Source organism: Anolis sagrei, chromosome 2, assembly GCF_037176765.1.
Source record: "Anolis sagrei isolate rAnoSag1 chromosome 2, rAnoSag1.mat, whole genome shotgun sequence".
NCBI classification, from domain to species: Eukaryota; Metazoa; Chordata; class Lepidosauria; order Squamata; family Dactyloidae; genus Anolis; species Anolis sagrei.
The window spans coordinates 155,084,632-155,102,845 of NC_090022.1; the positions used below are offsets into that span (position 1 = coordinate 155,084,632).

Sequence of the window (18,214 nt, forward strand, 5' to 3'; positions counted from 1 at the left end):
CACTGACTTAGAAAAAGGTAGGGGAACGAGGCGTGGTTTTAATGTGTTTCTGTTAAACATGTGTACAGCAAATTGAAAGTGCTGAAAGAGAACACGGTTGGGTGCAAAAATCTTGGTTGCACAATCTAGTTTCTCATTCAATAGTATATTGGTTTCAAAAACACTTTTAACAGATTGCCTATTTGCAGAGCTGGACATTCTTAAAAAGGTAACCTTCTGCCCTGTGTATTTGGGCAGAGGCCGCAAATCCCTTTACATCTGATTAGTTACACTATTGCAATCCTCCTCTTAAGTTCCTAATTTTAGCAAGACTGGGAATTAGGTCAACTAAAGCCACTGGAGAGACTTCTTAGTGGATCTTGGTGGTGTTAGTCTTGTTTTCAAAGCTTGCACGTGGATCTAATTTCTTTCACAGGTAGTCCTGAGTGCCAATGTATTATCAATGGTACAATGGAGGGACAAATGAGGTGGGAGAAAGAAAAATTATGATCTCACTCCTATTGTTTATTCTTAAGGCAGTGCATATGCTTCTGCAGAAAGCACAGAAAATCTATAAAATGTGATCTTGGTTCTGGATGCAACTGAGAGTCTCAACTTTTAATAAATATGAACAACTTCCTAGTCTTGTTGCTTGCAAAGGTCTGAAAGTATACAAATTCATAAATACGTGCTGAAATACCAGAAGCCCTAGAGCTTGTGGAGAGAGGTAAAGTATTGATTCAATGCTCTGCAGAGTTTCTTCTTCTTCACCCTTGTGATCAAAAATAGGGAAGTACTTATGTGAAAAGAGGGTTTTTTTGAGAAACTGTGAATCGCTTCTGTTGTGAGAACTGGCTGGCTGCAAGGGGGTTGCCCTGGGAATGCCCAGATGTTTTACCATCCTGTGGGAGGCTTCTCTCATGTCCTTGCATGGGAAGCTGGAGCTGACAGATGGGAGCTCACCCCACTCCCTGGATTCAAACCGTTGACCTTTCGGTCAGCAGTCCTGCCAGCACAAGGATTTAACCCATTGTGCCACTGGGTTAAGGACAAAAGAGTACTACTGCAAAATCAGAAGAATCATGCAAATCACTTAAGTTCTGCAGATCACTGAATTAATGTGAAATTTTGATAAAGTGCAGTCTACATAAAACCCAAGATAAATTAATATTTCAATATATTAATTTGAAATAAAAGATGTAAATATGTTTTTCTTAATTCCTCAGTGAGATGATTGACAAAGTTCTTAGATCTAACCAATATGGCACAGATATGGTACTCTGTGTGACCAACACAGTAATTGCTGCTAATGGTTAAAGATGCAATTCCATTTTTCTTCGCCAGGTTATTGCCCAGCATCAAAACCTACTGATTGCTCAAGCCAACAACACTATAAACTACACTTTGCTGAGTAATGACAATGCCTTTCTGAGCTACCATCCACATTACTTCACCCAGAGGACACTGACAGCCCGCTTTCAGATGAACAACACAAATCCCCCGCACGTCCAGATGGTGAGGAAGCCTGTGCTCACTGTGATGGGCTTGCTGGCCCTGCTAGGTACAGCAAACACTTAAAATCATAATTGCTATGCTAGATCACTAGAATGGGAGAGTCCTTTGTTCCTCAAATGTCAAATAAGACAATATATTTTACTAACTATCAGTGCATCTAAGATGATGGATGTTTCAGGTTTCCTGTTGTCTGTGGGTCACCGTTTATTAACAGTGGTAGTTCCCCCTATAGTCTAATTCTTACTGCCCCATTCTTTAGCAAGCTACACATGCTATATATAATAGAACGGAAAGAAGTATCATGGCTGGGTTAACAGTGATAGCAACCACATTTAATTGCAGAGAAAGAGTTGTTTGTAAGTTGAAATTAAATCCAGACAAATAGGTATTCCTGGTGAGTTGTAAGGCAAACCAGAGTGTGGGGTTACAGCATGTGGTGGATGGGATCACACTCCCCCTGAAGACACAGGTCTGAAGTCTGGAGGTGATTCTGGACTCATTGCTGACCCTGGAACTCCAGGTATCAGCGTTGGTCAGGAGTGCCTTTGCACAGTTAAAGCTGTGCTCATACTTTGAGATGCCAGGTCTGGCCATAGTAGTCCACGCTTCAGTCACATCTCATTTGGATTACCGCAACACACTCTATGTGGGGCTGCCTTTGAAGATAGTTTTGAAGCTTCAACTACTTCAGAGATCGGCAGCCAGGTTACTGACTAGAGCGCCATACAGGGTTTGGACAACTCCCATGTTACGGCAGCTCCACTGGCTGCTGATCTGCTTCCGGGCTAAATACAAAGTGCTGGTTATTACCTATAAAGCACTAAATGGTTTGGGACCAGGCTGTTTGACATCCCACATCCACGTTTATAAACCTACCCCTCTAATGACTCTGCGATCATTAGAGGGGGCCATCCTCTTGGTCCCACCACTATCTCAAGTGCGGCTGGTGGGAATAAGAGAGAAGGCCTTCTCTGTGGTTGGTCCTTCCCTCTGGAACTTCCTCCCAAAAGAACTTAGAACAGCCTCCTCACTCATCTCCTTCAAGAAAGAATTAAAAACCTATTCTTGTTTGTTGGCTTATGAAAGGGAGGATTAATGATATCACTGATGGCATCTTAGTAGACCAAGCTGACAATGACTATTTAAGTTAATTTTATTGAAGAGCTATATATTAGTTCATATTTTTATACAGAGTTTAACTGTTTGTACGATCAACGATGCCTGACTGACTGATTTGTAACCTTTTAGCCCATTGGTTCTCAACCTGTGGGTCCCCAAGTGTTTTGGACTACAACTCCCAGAAATCCCAGCCTGTTTACCAGCTGTTAGGATTTCTGAGAGTTGAAGACCAAAATGTCTGGGGACCCACAGGTTGAGAACCACTGTTTAGCCTAAGTTGTTCCTCTGTTTTAATTGTATGTGTAGATGTTTTATTTTTTATGGCATTGAATGTTTGCCATGTTTTCATGTTATATTTGGAAGCTGCCATGAGTCCCTTCGGGCAGAGAGGAGAAGGTTAGAAATAAATTGTTGTTGTTGTTGTTGTTGTTATTGTTGTTGTTTTTGGAGATGCAATGAGTGGGGGGTTAACAAAGCCAAAGAACCAATACAACAGTGGTTCTCAACCTGTGGGTCCCCAGGTGTTTTGGCCTACAACTCACAGAAATCCCAGCCAGTTTACCAGCTGTTAGGATTTCTGGGAGTTGAAGGCCAAAACATCTGGGGACCCACAGGTTGAGAATTACTGCAATTCAACAAAAGCAGAGATCTGCATCCAAGGATTTGTTTTTGATTTCTATATGAACCCGTTCCTTCTCACATGTGCAGGTCTAAGGCAATATTCACCCTTTCTGTCCCTACTCTTTCTGCTAATTTTATGTCCCTCTGGTGCTAGTAGCAGTGTGTGCTTCTCATCTTCTCAGGACAACCGCTTCCCAAACCTTCTTTTTCAAGCTCCTTGTGTCCCCTGGATTGCCTCTCTGAGAAGCTGTCTTCTCCTCCTCCTCTTCTTCCTACTCTTCTTCTGGCATCTACTTTTCTCCCTCAGCCATGCAGATCATTTCCAGCCTTTTTAAAAAGTCAAATCTAGACCTCACAATCTATCATGGCTTCCAGAAACAGGTTCCAAAAGCAAAGCAGCAAGACAGATGCATCTAAAGTGATTTTCATGCTTATTTATTTATTGTGTCAGAAGCAAATTGAGGGCACAGTTGTAATGTATTTAAAAACACAAACAAAGTTAAAAACTTGGCATTATACTAAATGTTCTTTGACCAGTAACTGGCCACTTGAGTGCCTCTGGTGTTGCTGTAGGAAGATCCTCCATTGTGCATGTGGCAGGACTCAGGCTGCATTGTAGTGGGTGGCCCATGGTTTGTTCTTCTCCACACTCGTATGTTGTGGACTCCATTTTGTAGCCCCATTTCTTAAGGTTGGCTCTGCATCTTGTGGGGCCAGAGCGCAGTCAACCAGTCTTCTGTGTGCCGTGGAAGAGTCTTTCATTCGGTATCAGCCATGACTTCAGGTTTCGGATTTTAGCCTACCACTTTTGGTCTCTCGTTTGCTGAGATGTTCCTACGAGTGTTTCTATAGATTTTCATGTTAACATTAGATTTTTCTTGAGTGTGGTAGAGGGACATACCAGGTATTGAACTGTTTCTGTCACCAAGCTACAGCCTCTTCGTCTTCTACATTCTCTAACATACATACATTTTCGATATCTTATTAAACGAAAATCTTTTTTATTCACGTCTATCTCTCTCTTAAGCAGGAGAGGAACAAGTCTCTGCCAATATTTACAGTCATGATGCTGAGGAGCAAAATACACTTGGAGTCATAGCTAGCCTTCACAAACCTATTGAGCTTCAACAGTCAGACAGCTGGCAGGCATCTGTACTAATCTATTCCAGCAATGATAATCAGACTTCCTCAAACGTCAGTGCTGTGACAATAAATGTAACTAGCATCCCCAAACAGAAAGGTAAGATTGAGCCTTGATTGTTTCTGTGCCTATTTACCAAATGCAAATCATGTTTTTGCCATTGATAAATTATTCATAGTTTATAGCTGATTTACAGAACTTGTCCCACACAATTGAATCATGATATAGAGAGAATACGATCCAACAGTCACATGTTTCAATACTAGTGAGTGTTGCGATGCAAATATTCTTTGGTTCTTCTGATGTGAGTTAGGTTTTTAGCATCTAAAATCTTGTGAGAGGATTTGTTTTCCAGAAAGTTTACTTTAGCACCTGTCCTATGTTTGCATAAAAAAATCTCTTCACTTTCACGCATGTTATGGGTGTAGGACCTCTGTGAAAGTGGAAAAAACAAGCATTTCATATACCATATATTCTTGAGTATAAGCTGAGTTTTTCAGCCCTGTTTTTAGGCTGAAAAAGCCTCCCTCGGCTTATACTTGAATCAAAGCTAATTATTATTTTACTGGATTATTATTATTATTATTATTATTATTATTATTTTACTCTCATTATTATTATTATTATTATTACATTTATTTTTTTCTCTTTTTGTTATTATTACATTTATTATTTTACTCTATTATTATTGTTATTACATTTATTATTTTACTCTCTTTACGATTATTGGAAGGATACATAAGCACATCTACATTGAAGAAGGTTAGAATAATGGTTTATTCAGAGTTGGACCGTCTTCTCTTAAATTATAGTTTTACATAAATATTCAAAAACATTTAACCTATCGATGCCTCAATTAATGTATTTTAATTGGTATATATTTTATTGGTATCTGTATTTCCCACCTTCGACTTATACTCAAATCAATACGTTTTCCCAGGGTATTTTTTGTGGTAAAATTTGGTGCCTCGGCTTATATTTGTGTCAGCTTTTTTATTTATACCCCGCCACCATCTTCCCCAACGGGGACTCGGGGCGGCTTACATGAGGCCAAGCCCGAACAACAAAATATAATAAAATAATGAAGTGTTGTTGTTGTTGTCTCTGTTTCCTGTATGGTTTCCTAATCTGAGATTTCTAAGAATACCTGTCACTTTATAAAGAACATATTTGGGTGTCATGGGTATCTTAGATTTGGGTATCTTAGACTGGACCACAGACTTGAGACCTTGGAGCATATTCCTGATAACACTGGCCGCCTTAAGGCACTGTACCCAAAGTATGGGCACAGCAGTCATCTTGTGAACTCTATTTGTTCTGCTGCAATATGATACAATGGGGTGCTGCATTTGAAGTCTACAGTTTATACCTTGACACTAAATAAACTCAAACTTGTAACATGTTACTTTCCCTTGTGTTCCTGAAGAACTTGTTTATGTGACTTACTACATGGATAACAACCTCACCAACCCATATTTGCAGTGGAAGAAACTGGGAGCTCCAGATTTCCCTTCTCTCAAGCAAATGGAGCAGATAAGAGAAGCTGAGGTATTATTTGTGTGAAATAATTCCATATGCAATCCAGGGCAATATGGTCAGCCCTCCATATTCATATACAATCCAAGGATTCAACCATCCACAGCTTGAAAATATCCTCCCACCCTAATTTGGTAACAATGAGCATCCTGGAACCAAACCCCAGCAAATACCAAGAATCAGTTTGTACATAATTATTGGAAAACAAATCCCACCAAATACAGAAGCCGCTCAGGTCCTGAATCAGCTGTGATGGCCTGGATGAGGGCTAACAAACTGAAACTCAATCCTGACAAGACAGAGGTCCTCTTGATCAGTCGTGGGACCAATCGAAGTATAGGATGGCTAACTATGCCCGACAGGATTACACTCCCCCTGGGGACACAGGTCTCGCAGTCTGGGGGTCCTGCACTCAGTGCTGACTCTTGAAGCTCAGGTGTTGGCAGTGGCCGGGAGGGCTTTCGCACAATTAAAATTGGAGATGATCCGACCACAGTGATTTACCTACAATATTTGGTGGGGCTTTTCTCTCAAATAAGAATAGACAGGGTTTTAGGTATGTATGACTAAGACTTAATCTTAAGTTTTCAGTTTCACTGTGAAATAATAAAACTGAAAATGAACAAAGCAAAATTTAGATTTCTCTTTCTGGGTGAATCTACTTAGAACACCTCAATGGCTGCCATCTCCCTCCTCAACATCCCTGGTAATACTGTAGTTGTCCCTTACCTTGGATAATTTCCCCCCATCCTTCTAGAACAGATATTCCCAAACTCTTATCTTCCAGGTGTTTTGGACTTCAACTCCAGCAACAGATATTAAAAGCCCACTGCATATTAAAATTCCCTTAATTGTAATTCCCTCTTCTTCCCAGGGAATACTGTAAATGCAGTTTAGAGATGGGGCAGGCAGAATGGTCAGTATCTTCATCAAACTGCAACTCCCAATATGCTTTCAGAGAAGCCTATATCAATATGAATGATATTGTAGTGTAGCTTAGTCCATAGAAAATATAATACAACTTTCTTTCTGCTTACCTGTCACTTGCAGTTTTAGTCTCCAGTTCCATATATGGGGCGAGAGTTGTCAGCATTATCAATTTTGTGCTCTCTAGACGTTTGTTGCTTGCTTTGATTGCTGTTTTCCTTAGAGGCGACTCTGCAGTATGCTAAGGCAGCACTCTAATATCTACATATATAGATATATATCAATAGAGAAATGTATGTCATATATAAATATTTGTGCTAAAAATATTTTGACAAACAAGGCTCATGTAAATACTTCCCCTTTTTGTTTCACTTGTGATCCATATCCAATATTATTCTGTAAACACATGCTTAAACACCGGGGAGTCTGTTTCCTGTTGATCTCCCTTGAAGGCAAACTGGTTGCTGCTCAATGGACAGTTAATCTAGTGTTTACCTTTTACTAAAGGAAGAACTTCAGTTGTTTTCAGCAAACATACACCCTTTAATGTAGGACCAAGGTGGTTTGTAGGGGTGGATCATTGCCTCATCCCATCGTTATTTACCCACAAATCTAATTTGAAGATAACACTTTACCCTTTGTTTTGGTGAAATTTCCCCTTTATCATCATTACCAGATGGGCTTATTTCTGATATTATTATTATTATTATTATTTACCATATTTCTATCTTGTTACTTCTCAACCCCCAAATGGGGACTTAGGATGGCTTACAATGGGCACTGTTACGATGCCACTACATAGCAATTACAATAATAAAACCACAATTGAACATAAGTCATAGTTAAAAACAATACATAAGCAATCATTAAAACAGTAAAACAATCTCATCAGCTGTATCGCCGTTCCGGTCAATGTCCTTCTAAAGTGCTGCTTGCATCTATTTTCCGAAAGCCTAGTCCCAAAACCATGATTTTAATGTCTTTTGGAAAGCCGGGAGGGAGGGAGCCGATCTTACCTCAATCGGGAGTGTGTTCCATAGGTGGGGAGCCACCACCGAGAAGGCCCTGTCTCTCGTCCCCGCCAGACACATCTGTGCTGTTGACGGGAGCGAGAGCAGGGCCTCCCCAGATGATCTTAGATTATGAGGTGGGACGTAGGGGTGGATGCGTTCGGACAAGTAAGCTGGGCCTGGACGCTTTATAGGTCAAAACCAGCACTTTGAATTGGGCTTGGAAATAGACCGGCAGCCAGTGGAGCTGACATAACAGGGGGGTGGTACGTTCCTTGGGTGTCGCCCCAGTTAGTAATCTGGCTGCCAACTGTTGGACTAGCTGAAGTTTCCAAACCATCTTCAAAGGCAGCCCCACGTAGAGTGTGTTGCAGTAATCTATTCGGGAGGAATAGATTACTGCATATTCGGGAGGAATATATTAGGAGGAAATATATTAGGAGGAAAAAATGTAAAAACAAAGGAAGGCAACTAGATGTGATCAAGGGCCAGTCTACCCCAGAATCCACCTTACTATAGCAGCTAAGTGCAGCCCCACTGCTTTACATAACGACTTTTTTGTGATTGTCTCCCATCTGTGGCCCTCCTGTCTTTGCCCATCAGTTCTTCAATCTTTTTTCGCATGAGTGAACAATTAATTGTGGAGGAAAATATGGTATAGTGGTTAGTGTGCCAAGCAATAATATTGCTGGGTGTGAATCCCTATTCAGCCATGTCTTTGGAAGAGTCTATATCTAACATGTTACATAAGGTTTTTTGTGAAGATAAAAATGGAAAATACCATGAATATTTCCCTGAGCTCATTAGAAAAAGGGAACATAGGCTACAGGGATAATTGGCATCTTCTTTGTCAATGGGGTAGTGAATCTGTTGAGGCATGCAGTCCAAATATAAAAAGAGCTACCAGATAGACAGAGCCTTTTGGGGGCCCATGGTTGAGTTCCTTGGATACCTCCATTAATGTCTCGGCTGAATCCTACTGGAAATTCACCACCCCATTGAAATAGAAGCCAACAGTTGTCACTGATAGGCCATCAATAAAAGTCTTTATAAATGGTGCTCCTATTTTTGCCAATATGTCAGAAGGAAATGGGTCACACCAATTATTTCAACCTGGTACCTGGCCCAGCTGTAGAAATTAATGAGCAAATAGATAGACGGGGGGAGATTAGTCAAAACAGAAGAGCCGAAGTGGCTTCGGCATTCTGCCAGGCTCAGAGAGAGAAAGATAAGAGACTCGAAGCTAAAGCGAAATCAGTTTCTGAGCGCTTGGGACGTACTTTAACAAGGAGATAAAAGCCCCAGGTGCAGGATATGTAGTCAGATGAAGCATCGTTTGGAATCAAGTCAAGTTCTTGTCCTTGTTTCTTGGAAGCTTTGCTTGGAAAGATTCATGCTTAAGTGGCTTTATTTCATTGTTTTGATTCTTGGATTCTATGTTTTTATATTCATGCCTTAGATTCATGTTTCCTGGTTTCTTGGATTTTATTAGAGAAGTTTTTGCCTTTGTTTTTCATGGGCTTTGATGGACTATTTCTCTAGACTACTTTGTTCTGGCTTATCTTCATACCTAATTGGATTTACCTATTTCTTTAAAGTGCTTTTTTACTTTACTGCTTTTTAATTATCTTCAATAAAGGGATTGTTTTCCTACTCAACTGCATGGTGTTTAAAGTCAGAGGGCTTTTCCTGGTCTGGAGTGCAACAGGTTTATTGCACCTTTTCACACTATTCCTTCAGAAAGTTCAAAGCATCTATTACAAGATGGTTTCCTATCCAGGCACTTATTAGTTTCATACAATGAAGTGAGTGCATATGTACTCTGACCTTTCGGAATATCCCTCAGCATATCTGCAGAATTAATATTTACAAGGTTACAATACAATATACGCTTCTTAGAAATCATCTGGCTTTGTTCCTGTTTTCATTTCACAGGATCCTGTGGTGAAAGGGCCATTTCTACTTCCTGCATCAGGCCATCTGATGCTGAAACAAGAGCTCCCAGTTCCAGCTGTTTTGCTCCTCCACATCTGCGCAAAGCCCCTTGCTGCTCCCAATCAGGTGGGCACCACATCCTAGCCATTGTTTGCTTATGTTTGTAGAAGCTTTATTCAAATTCAAAATAAATATTTGTGCTTGTTTGAGTTCACCATAGAACCACGTTGTTTGGAAAGTGGGGAGCCCAAAATCTCTTGGTGCATTTCAGGAAACAGCTACAGATGATTTTGTTTTTCTAAGTCAATCTTGTCAGTGACTTTGATTTGATACAAGGCAGAATTCACCTTGCTATGCACCTAATGGATCTGTTCTCCCACCACACTGTAAATAGTTCTGTGATAGTAGTAGAAGAAGAACTTTATTTTTCTACCCCACCTCCATCTCCCCAAGGGGACTCGATAAAGAATCTGTCCAAATAGTGAAGGGAGCAAAGGAAAAGGAACAGCTCATCAGTCGTTCTTACAGCATAGCCCATGTGTGTCAAATGCAAAACCCACGGTCCGAATGCAGCCCACCACATCATTTTATGTGTCCTGCAAGACTTTCAATGCCAGGACAACATAGTTACATTTATACAATTGTACACAAATGGCCTTTTGAAGGCAAACATAAGGCTGATGTGGCCCTCAGCGAAAATGAATTTGATGCCCCTGGCATAGCCTATAACTTTGGGATGGGGAAACTTCAGCCCTCCAGGTGTTTTGGACTTCAACTTCCAGAAATCCCAGCCAGCTTACCGTCTATTAGGAACTGTGGGAGTTGAAGTCCAAAATACCTGGAGGGCCGAAGTTTGCTCATGCCTGATACAACTGCACCTAGTCCTCATCAAGGAACTATGGTTGTGTCTTGGTTGTAAAACCATCAAGGGTGGGTAAAATCTATAAAAAACTATTAAAATGGGCAGTAGAGTCAATTATATGAAAAGGTGGAAAGAAAACATAGGAAGGACAATTAGACGAGACGAGTGGGAGGAAATATGGAAGAAAAAATAAAATACACATACACAACCAACTTAAAAGAGAATTGGATAAAGATGTCACACAAGTGGTATATGACCCCGAAGAAGCTTAGAAAATGTTATAGCAATATGAGTAATGCTTGCAGGAATCATATTTCCACATGTGGTGGACATGTGACAGAGCGAAAAGATTTTGGAAACAAATACAGAAAGAAATACATTTTTTTTTAGAGATACAGATACCTTGGAAACCAGAAGTATTTTTGTTAGGAATACATGAGATGAAAGCAGAAAAATATATAGACAAATTACTATTTTTGATTACCACGGCAGCGAGAATATTTTATGTGAGAAGATGGAAACAAAAAAAAAACACCTGAAGAAGACGAGTGGATAGCGAAGATATTAGAGATTTGAAATATGGACAAGCTCACTTTCCTCATTTCAAGGAATAAAAGTGAAGGAAATAGATTGGGGGAAAAAAGTCACTGAATATTATAAACAAAGAAACAAGAAGATGTTGAACTAGTAGAAAAGAAATAGGCAATATGAAAACAAAGACCACAAGAAAGGAGGGTGAGAAGATAAGGAGAAGGAGAAAAGAAAAGGAAAGATCTCAGAAAGATACCTGGAAGTCAAAATCTCTATTGTTTATTTTTTATATCACTAGTATACTCATATTCACTTACATATTTATAACCACTATAAGTATCTCTCTATCCCCCCTCCATTTTTTATTTTTTCTCCTTTTTCTCTGTCCTTGACAACACTATTCTATGGTCTGTTTGTCTTCTCTCTCATTTTAATATTAATTTTGTTTAACTATATATTCTAATAAATATTATTATAAAAAAGGTGGGTAACTGTATGCAACCTATGCATCATAAGATGGACAGCTGCAAAAGGTCCAGAGGGTACGAAATTTTGCCTGAAAGAGCCTCACTATTCTAGGAAAATTCCACATTTCATGATCCAGAGTTGGAAGCAACTGTTTGCTCTTGTCACATCCCGGTTGGACTACTGCAACGCACTCTACGTGGGGTTGCCTTTGAAGACTGCTCGGAAACTTCAACTAGTCCAGCGAGAAGCAGCCAGATTGCTCACCGGAGCGGCGTACAGGGAGCATACCACTCCCCTGCTGCGTCAGCTCCACTGGCTGCCGATCCAATTCCAAGCACAATTCAAAGTGCTGGTTTTGACCTACAAAACCCTATACAGTTCCGGCCCAGTGTATTTGTCCGAACGGATCTCCCTCTACATCCCATCTCGAAGCTTAAGATCTTCTGGGGAGGCCCTGCTCTCGACCCCGCCACTATCACAAGTGAGGTTGGCGGGGACGAGGAGCAGGGCCTTCTCAGTGGTGGCCCCCCACCTGTGGAACTCACTCCCCGGGGCGATTAGATCGGCGACTTCCCTTCTGGCATTTAGGAAAAAACTGAAGACCTGGGTGTGGGACCAAGCCTTTGGTCATTCTGACAACTAATTTAAGGATCTGACGATAGACAAGGACAAATGGAATGGAATGGATATATGGACTCTGAACCCTGAGCATGAGATTGTTTTATTATTTTATTATGTATTGATATTTTAATTTAACTGTTGAATTGTTTTGTATTTTGTACTGCTTGTCAATGGATTTGGGCATCTAATTGTGCCTCCTCTGTAAGCTGCCCTGAGTCCCGTCCCCCCCCCCCCCCGGGGTGAGAAGGGCGGGGTATAAGTAAGTGAAATAAATAAATAAATAAATAAATATTTATTCAGAAAAAGTACCCTATATATTCTTGTATGGGTCTAGAAATTTAGTTTAAAAATTCAACCCCTCAAAAATGGGTAGACTTACTCACTCAGAGCGGCTTACAAGATATATTTTCATACAATATATTATATTATTAGTATAGTACAATATCAGTATTATATATTACTATATTGCACTATACCATTATATTGTAATATTATTAGTAATATTACATGTAATGTAAATATATGATTATAATATTGTATTGTTATTACTAGTATTATATTGTGTTACATTATAATATTATAAATATTGTTTGGTTTTCTGAGTTAGTTAGTCAGCCATTTATTTATTTATTTACCATATTTATATGTCTTCTTTCTCACCCCGGCGGGGACTCAAGGCGACATAACAACAGGCAGCAATTTGATGACTTACACATATATCAAATAAACAATTACAATTAAAACCAAACAATTAAAACCAGAAGCTCTTTGTAAGCTTTCCCTGATCATGCTTTAGATTTGTTTTGTTTGTTTTTTTGTCGTGTCAGGAGCGACTTGAGAAACTGCAAGTCGCTTCTGGTGTGAGAGAATTGGCCGTCTGCAAGGACGTTGCCCAGGGGACGCCCAGATGATTTGATGTTTTTATCATCCTTGTGGGAGGCTTCTCTCATGTCTCCTTTAGATGATGAATTTTCATTCAACTGCATTACAGAACCTAAGTCTTGTCTTACACTTTCTATACATGTGGTTTTTCATCTAACTCACTCTTGTCTTACCAGGTGAGCAACATCCGCCTCATTGGTCTCACAAAGGGGCAAGTTTTGGTAACGTGGAATGACAGCTGTGTGAATTCAAAGTAAGTTACTCCCTAAAGCTATGTGGAATTATGTTTGATTCATTTGTAGAGTCTTTGCCATCACTTTCTGTATCAAACCATGCTACTAATATATTCACTGTAGTGTATTTTGCAAGTTCCAGTTTGGGTTTGGGTTTCCAGTTGAAAAAAGACCATTCTTCTTCCCCTGTCCACTCCCAAACTAATAATGATAGTGTGTTGAGGGCACTGGGAAATCACTTAGTCTTTTAAATTCCCCATGTCTTTTATCTCAAGCATTTCAGTCTCCAGCCGCCCCAACATTTCCTGCTTCTTATCTCCAGGAAGGATGGAGAATTTTATTTGGATCTTCTTTATATACAAGGAAATGCTTTCTGAAATCCATACATTGGGGAATGAAGTATAGAAAAATACATACATTGGGAGAAATATACATATGTCAGAAAAAAGACATGGAAAGATGCTCTCAGAAATGCATTCATTTGGGGTGGAGGAAGACATAGGAAAATACCTACCATGGAAGAAATGTATGCAAACATAGCCACATTCTAAACCTAGTGAAAGTGGACCCAACCAATATACCTTTTGGCAAGGAGAAAGCTAAAGGCAGGCAGTTGTCTAGCTAACGTATATATTCGAGTATAAGCCGAGTTTTTCAGCCCTTTTTTAGGCTGTAATTTAGGCTGAAAAAGCTGCCCTCGGCTTATACTTGAGTCAAGGTTATTTATTATTTTACTTTATTATTATTGCTATTATTATTATTTTACTCTGTTATTATTATCATTTATTATTTTTCTCTATTGTTATTACATTTATTATTTTACTCTATTATTATTTTTGCATTTGTTATTTTACTCTATTTTTACTGTTATTACATTTCCACGATTTTACTCTATTATTATTATTATTATTATTATTTATTACATTTATTATTTTACTCTATTATTATTATTATTTATTGGAAGGATACGTAAGCACATTTACATTGAAGAAGGTTACATTGAAGAAGGTTTAATCAGAGTTGGACAGTCTTATCTCAAATTACAGTTTTATGTAAATATTCAAAAACATCGAATCTACTGATGCCTCAATTAATGTCATTTTATTGGTGTCTATTTTTATTTTGAAATTTACCAGTAGCTGCTGTATTTTCCATCCGCAGCTTATACTCGAGTCAATATGTTTTCCCAGGTTTTTTTTGGTAAAATTAAGTGCCTTGGCTTATATTCGGGTCGGCTTATACTCGAGTTTATACAGTGAGCCAAAATACTATGCAGACAACCCTGATGTTAAAATAGATCATGAAACAGATAACTTCCGTGGAGTAGAGTGGTAGTGGTTTACTTTTGCCTAGAAATAAACGCATCTGGAACAGATTTGTTCCATTTCTGCAGATGTTTACCTAAGAATCACCTTCGCAAACATAAACATCAATATTTTTGGGTTGTTGTAGGTTTTTTCGGGCTATGTGGCATTCTCTCCTGACGTTTCGCCTGCATCTATGGCAAGCATCCTCAGAGGTAGTGAGGATGCTTGCCATAGTTGCAGGCGAAACGTCAGGAGAGAATGCCTCTAGAACATGGCCATATAGCCCGAAAAAACCTACAACAACCCAGTGATTCCGGCCATGAAAGCTTTCAACAATACATCAATATGTTTGTAAACCTTATAATTCATTCCATGACTTTTCTTCATAGGTGTCTGAAAAAATTTGAAGTAGTGTTCTCTCAAGACGGGAAAGCATACAAGCAGATCAGTGTGAAAGATAGCATAGTTACAATGCTAATCTATAGTCCAGGTAAAGCCCTTTTTTCTTTATGTTTACTTCTAGAATCAGTGTCAATTAATATTGTATCAGTTAGTGAATGACATTTGATACCCTTACCTATGTGATTTATGGTGGAAAGTATAGAACTTGTCTAAGGAATATGTTGGCATCCAATGTTTTTTGCTCTGCAACTCCCATTATTCCTAGCTGGCATAGCCGGTAGTGGGAATTAATAGGAAATGTAGTCCAAAAACATAGACCCCAGTTTTCCATCCCTCATGTGGACTCCCTCCAACCTTTGAAAGAAAAAATATCATTTAGATTCAGGATTGAGTTCATTTTCATTATTGTAAAAAGCTAAGGGGGTTCTTTCTGCACTCCTAGAACATTATTCCAAGATTTCTGATGCTGCAGGCAAAGGTTTAGAGTGGTTTTGGAAAGGCATATTTACACATCTGAACTTTCCCTTACAAAAAGGACCCACAGGGAGTTTGTATTTTTCTAGAATCTTTCACAAGTTAGTGGGGTGTTTTCCCTATGTTTTAGGTCCCCTGAGACATTTTAGTCTCAAGACATGCATTGTTTTTAACTACAGGAAGTCAATAGAAGACACTTTATATTCATACCTTGTTTCAAAAAGTGCTTACATTGACCTGAGGGGATTAAAATATGACAAAAATATCCCCACACCCTGTAAAGACCCAAAATGGAAAAAAATGCATTTTTTTATCCTCAAGGACTACAGATATGACCCTAGAGCCCCACATGTGTCCTAAGATCACAGTTTCCCTTATTGCAGTGGTTCTCAACCTGTGGGTTCCCAGGTGTTTTGGCCTATAACTCCCAGAAATCCCAGTTTACCAGCTGCTAGGAATTCTGGAAGATGAAGGCCAAAACATCTGGGGATCCACACACTGAGAACCACTGCCTTATCCTGTTCTAGATGCTCATTCAGGGCCAGTGTTCATGCATCATTTTTAAAATACACAGTTTTGGGTCCCAATTTTTATGTTTTATTAATCTGAGTCCTTATATACATGCAGAAATACCCTAGTATATGAAACCGTGGCCTAACTACATGCATTTGGCCTTCCCTTACCAGGAACGACTGTGACAGGATTTTACAAAGTTCGTGCTGTGGATTATTGGAATAGGCCAGGCCTGTTTTCTCTACCAGTTTACTACAACGGAGCATCTTGAGAAGGATCGAGAGTTCCCTACAGATGTTACAGAATCAATTCTGCAGATTGCACATGGATATTTTATATACTATGCAAGCCAGAGCCTTAATCACAAAGTATCATGTCATCTTCCTTGCCCTGATTTCCACCTTCAGTTTCTGACTTCAGAGACCCCCAACCCAACCATTACTCCCACATATTTAGAGACATATTACAACATTTCCAAGCTCCCAGATGTGTTGGGCTTCATCTTCAATTAGTCCTAAGCAATATATCCAGTGGTGTGGAATGACAAGATGCAGTTCAAGAAGACTGCTGGATGGCAATCCAAGCATTGCATTAGAACAAAGCTGTAGTTCTTTCTGGACTCCTCTTTTTGCAGACCAACCTTGTTACTGTTAGTAGCTAGTGTAGAATAATCATCTCAGACTAAGTGTTATATGATGTGATTATGTATTATTTTTTAAAAGCTTTTGGGATGGTGAGCAGCATTTATTGTTGTTTACTCGTTCCGTTGCTTCGGACTCTGTGACCTCATGGACCAGCCCACGCCAGAGCTCCCTGTCAGCCCTCGCCACCCCCTTCTCCTTCAAGGTCAAAATAGTCACTTCAAGGATACCATCCATCCATTTTGCCCTTGGTCGGCCCTTCTTCCTTTTTTCTTCCACTTTCCCGGCATCATTATCTTCTCCGAGCTTTCCTGTCCTCTCATTATGTGGCCAAAGTAGTTGTGAAATGGCCTATTCCAGTCCATTTCAGTTCACTGACCCCCAGGATGTCTATCTTTAATCTTGACATCTCACCAATAACTACTTCCAATTTGCCCTGGCTCATAGATCTTCCATTCCAGGTTCATAGTGTGTTGATCTTTAGAACATTGAATTCGTTGTTCACCTCCAGCACCGTTGGCCGTTAGCCCTCCTTTCAACTTTGAGCTAGTTGCACTGTCTCGTCTCGGGCTAGTTGAACTTACCCTCTGTTCCTCCCCAGTAACATTTTGACCATCTTCTGACCTGGGAGTCCCATTTTCCGATGGTATACCAACATATCTCTGCTTGTACTGGTCCATTTAGTTTTCCTGGCAAGAATACTGGAGTGGGTTGCCATTACCTTCCCCAGGGATTGTATTTAGTATGACCTCTTTGCCATGACCTTTCCGTCTTGGGTGTCCCTTCACGGTTTTGCTTGTGGCATCATTGAGGTGCTCAAGCTTCAGCACCTCCAACAAGGTAACAATCCTTTGCAGGAGCATTCATTTGTAGCATTCATACCAGCCCTGTTTTCCAGTTCAAGATGCCAAAATATTATTATAAGCTGGTATTCAGAAAATTCCACATTGAGAGTGCAGTTATTCTTACGAATCTACTCTGAATCAGTGAAGGTCTTGTTCAGGAAGCATGCAACCCCTTCCTCCAGTCTTGGTCAGAGAAAAGGAGGGAGAAAAGTCCAGGTTGTTTTGCTTTCCTGGTCCTTTACGGTATTGTGTAGCATCAGCAAGTGGGACTGCCTGCAGCTTTAGATCCTAGCGTTTGAGGACAATAAGCTTCCCTCCTTGCTGGGAATGGAATGCAACAGAAATAACATAGAGCATAGTTTATTATTTGTGCAAGGAGGATTTTTTTTTCTGTGGAACTATCTAGTCTTACTGAGCAATGCTATTGCTTGTGTTTGTCTCTAAATATTTGTTCACCTGAAATAAGATTTGGACGGAACGCAGGGAGAAAAGAGCCAGACTTTGATTTCACAAAAGATTGAGAAGTGTGTTCTAAATGCGGTCACAATGCACTTTAACCTTAAAGACAAGCTGTTATCTATGTTGCATCCTGCTGTGTTTGTTTCTTTCCTGCTTTCTCATTTAGACGACTATTGTACCCATACCCAGCATT

The 18,214-nt window shown here is 39.8% G+C and overlaps 2 protein-coding genes across 3 annotated transcripts in view; one reads left to right on the forward strand and one right to left on the reverse strand.

Moving 5' to 3' along the window:
- Positions 1-7,066, reverse strand: part of SLC26A1 (solute carrier family 26 member 1) — a 51,091-nt gene extending 44,025 nt beyond the window's left edge. The window contains exon 1 of the mRNA XM_060763711.2: positions 6,949-7,066. The gene's annotated coding sequence lies outside the window, so the exon portion shown is untranslated. The remainder of the gene's footprint in view (positions 1-6,948) is intronic.
- IDUA (alpha-L-iduronidase) overlaps positions 1-18,149 on the forward strand; it is a 70,666-nt gene extending 52,517 nt beyond the window's left edge. For both annotated transcript variants that reach the window (XM_060763714.2, XM_067463971.1), the window contains 7 exons: positions 1,324-1,540; positions 4,265-4,474; positions 5,802-5,923; positions 9,784-9,909; positions 13,324-13,400; positions 15,077-15,177; positions 16,250-18,149. In XM_060763714.2, the coding sequence (XP_060619697.2) occupies positions 1,324-1,540; positions 4,265-4,474; positions 5,802-5,923; positions 9,784-9,909; positions 13,324-13,400; positions 15,077-15,177; positions 16,250-16,347 (951 nt within the window). In that variant the 3' untranslated portion in view covers positions 16,348-18,149. The remainder of the gene's footprint in view (positions 1-1,323; positions 1,541-4,264; positions 4,475-5,801; positions 5,924-9,783; positions 9,910-13,323; positions 13,401-15,076; positions 15,178-16,249) is intronic.
- The last annotated feature ends 65 nt before the right edge of the window (positions 18,150-18,214 follow it).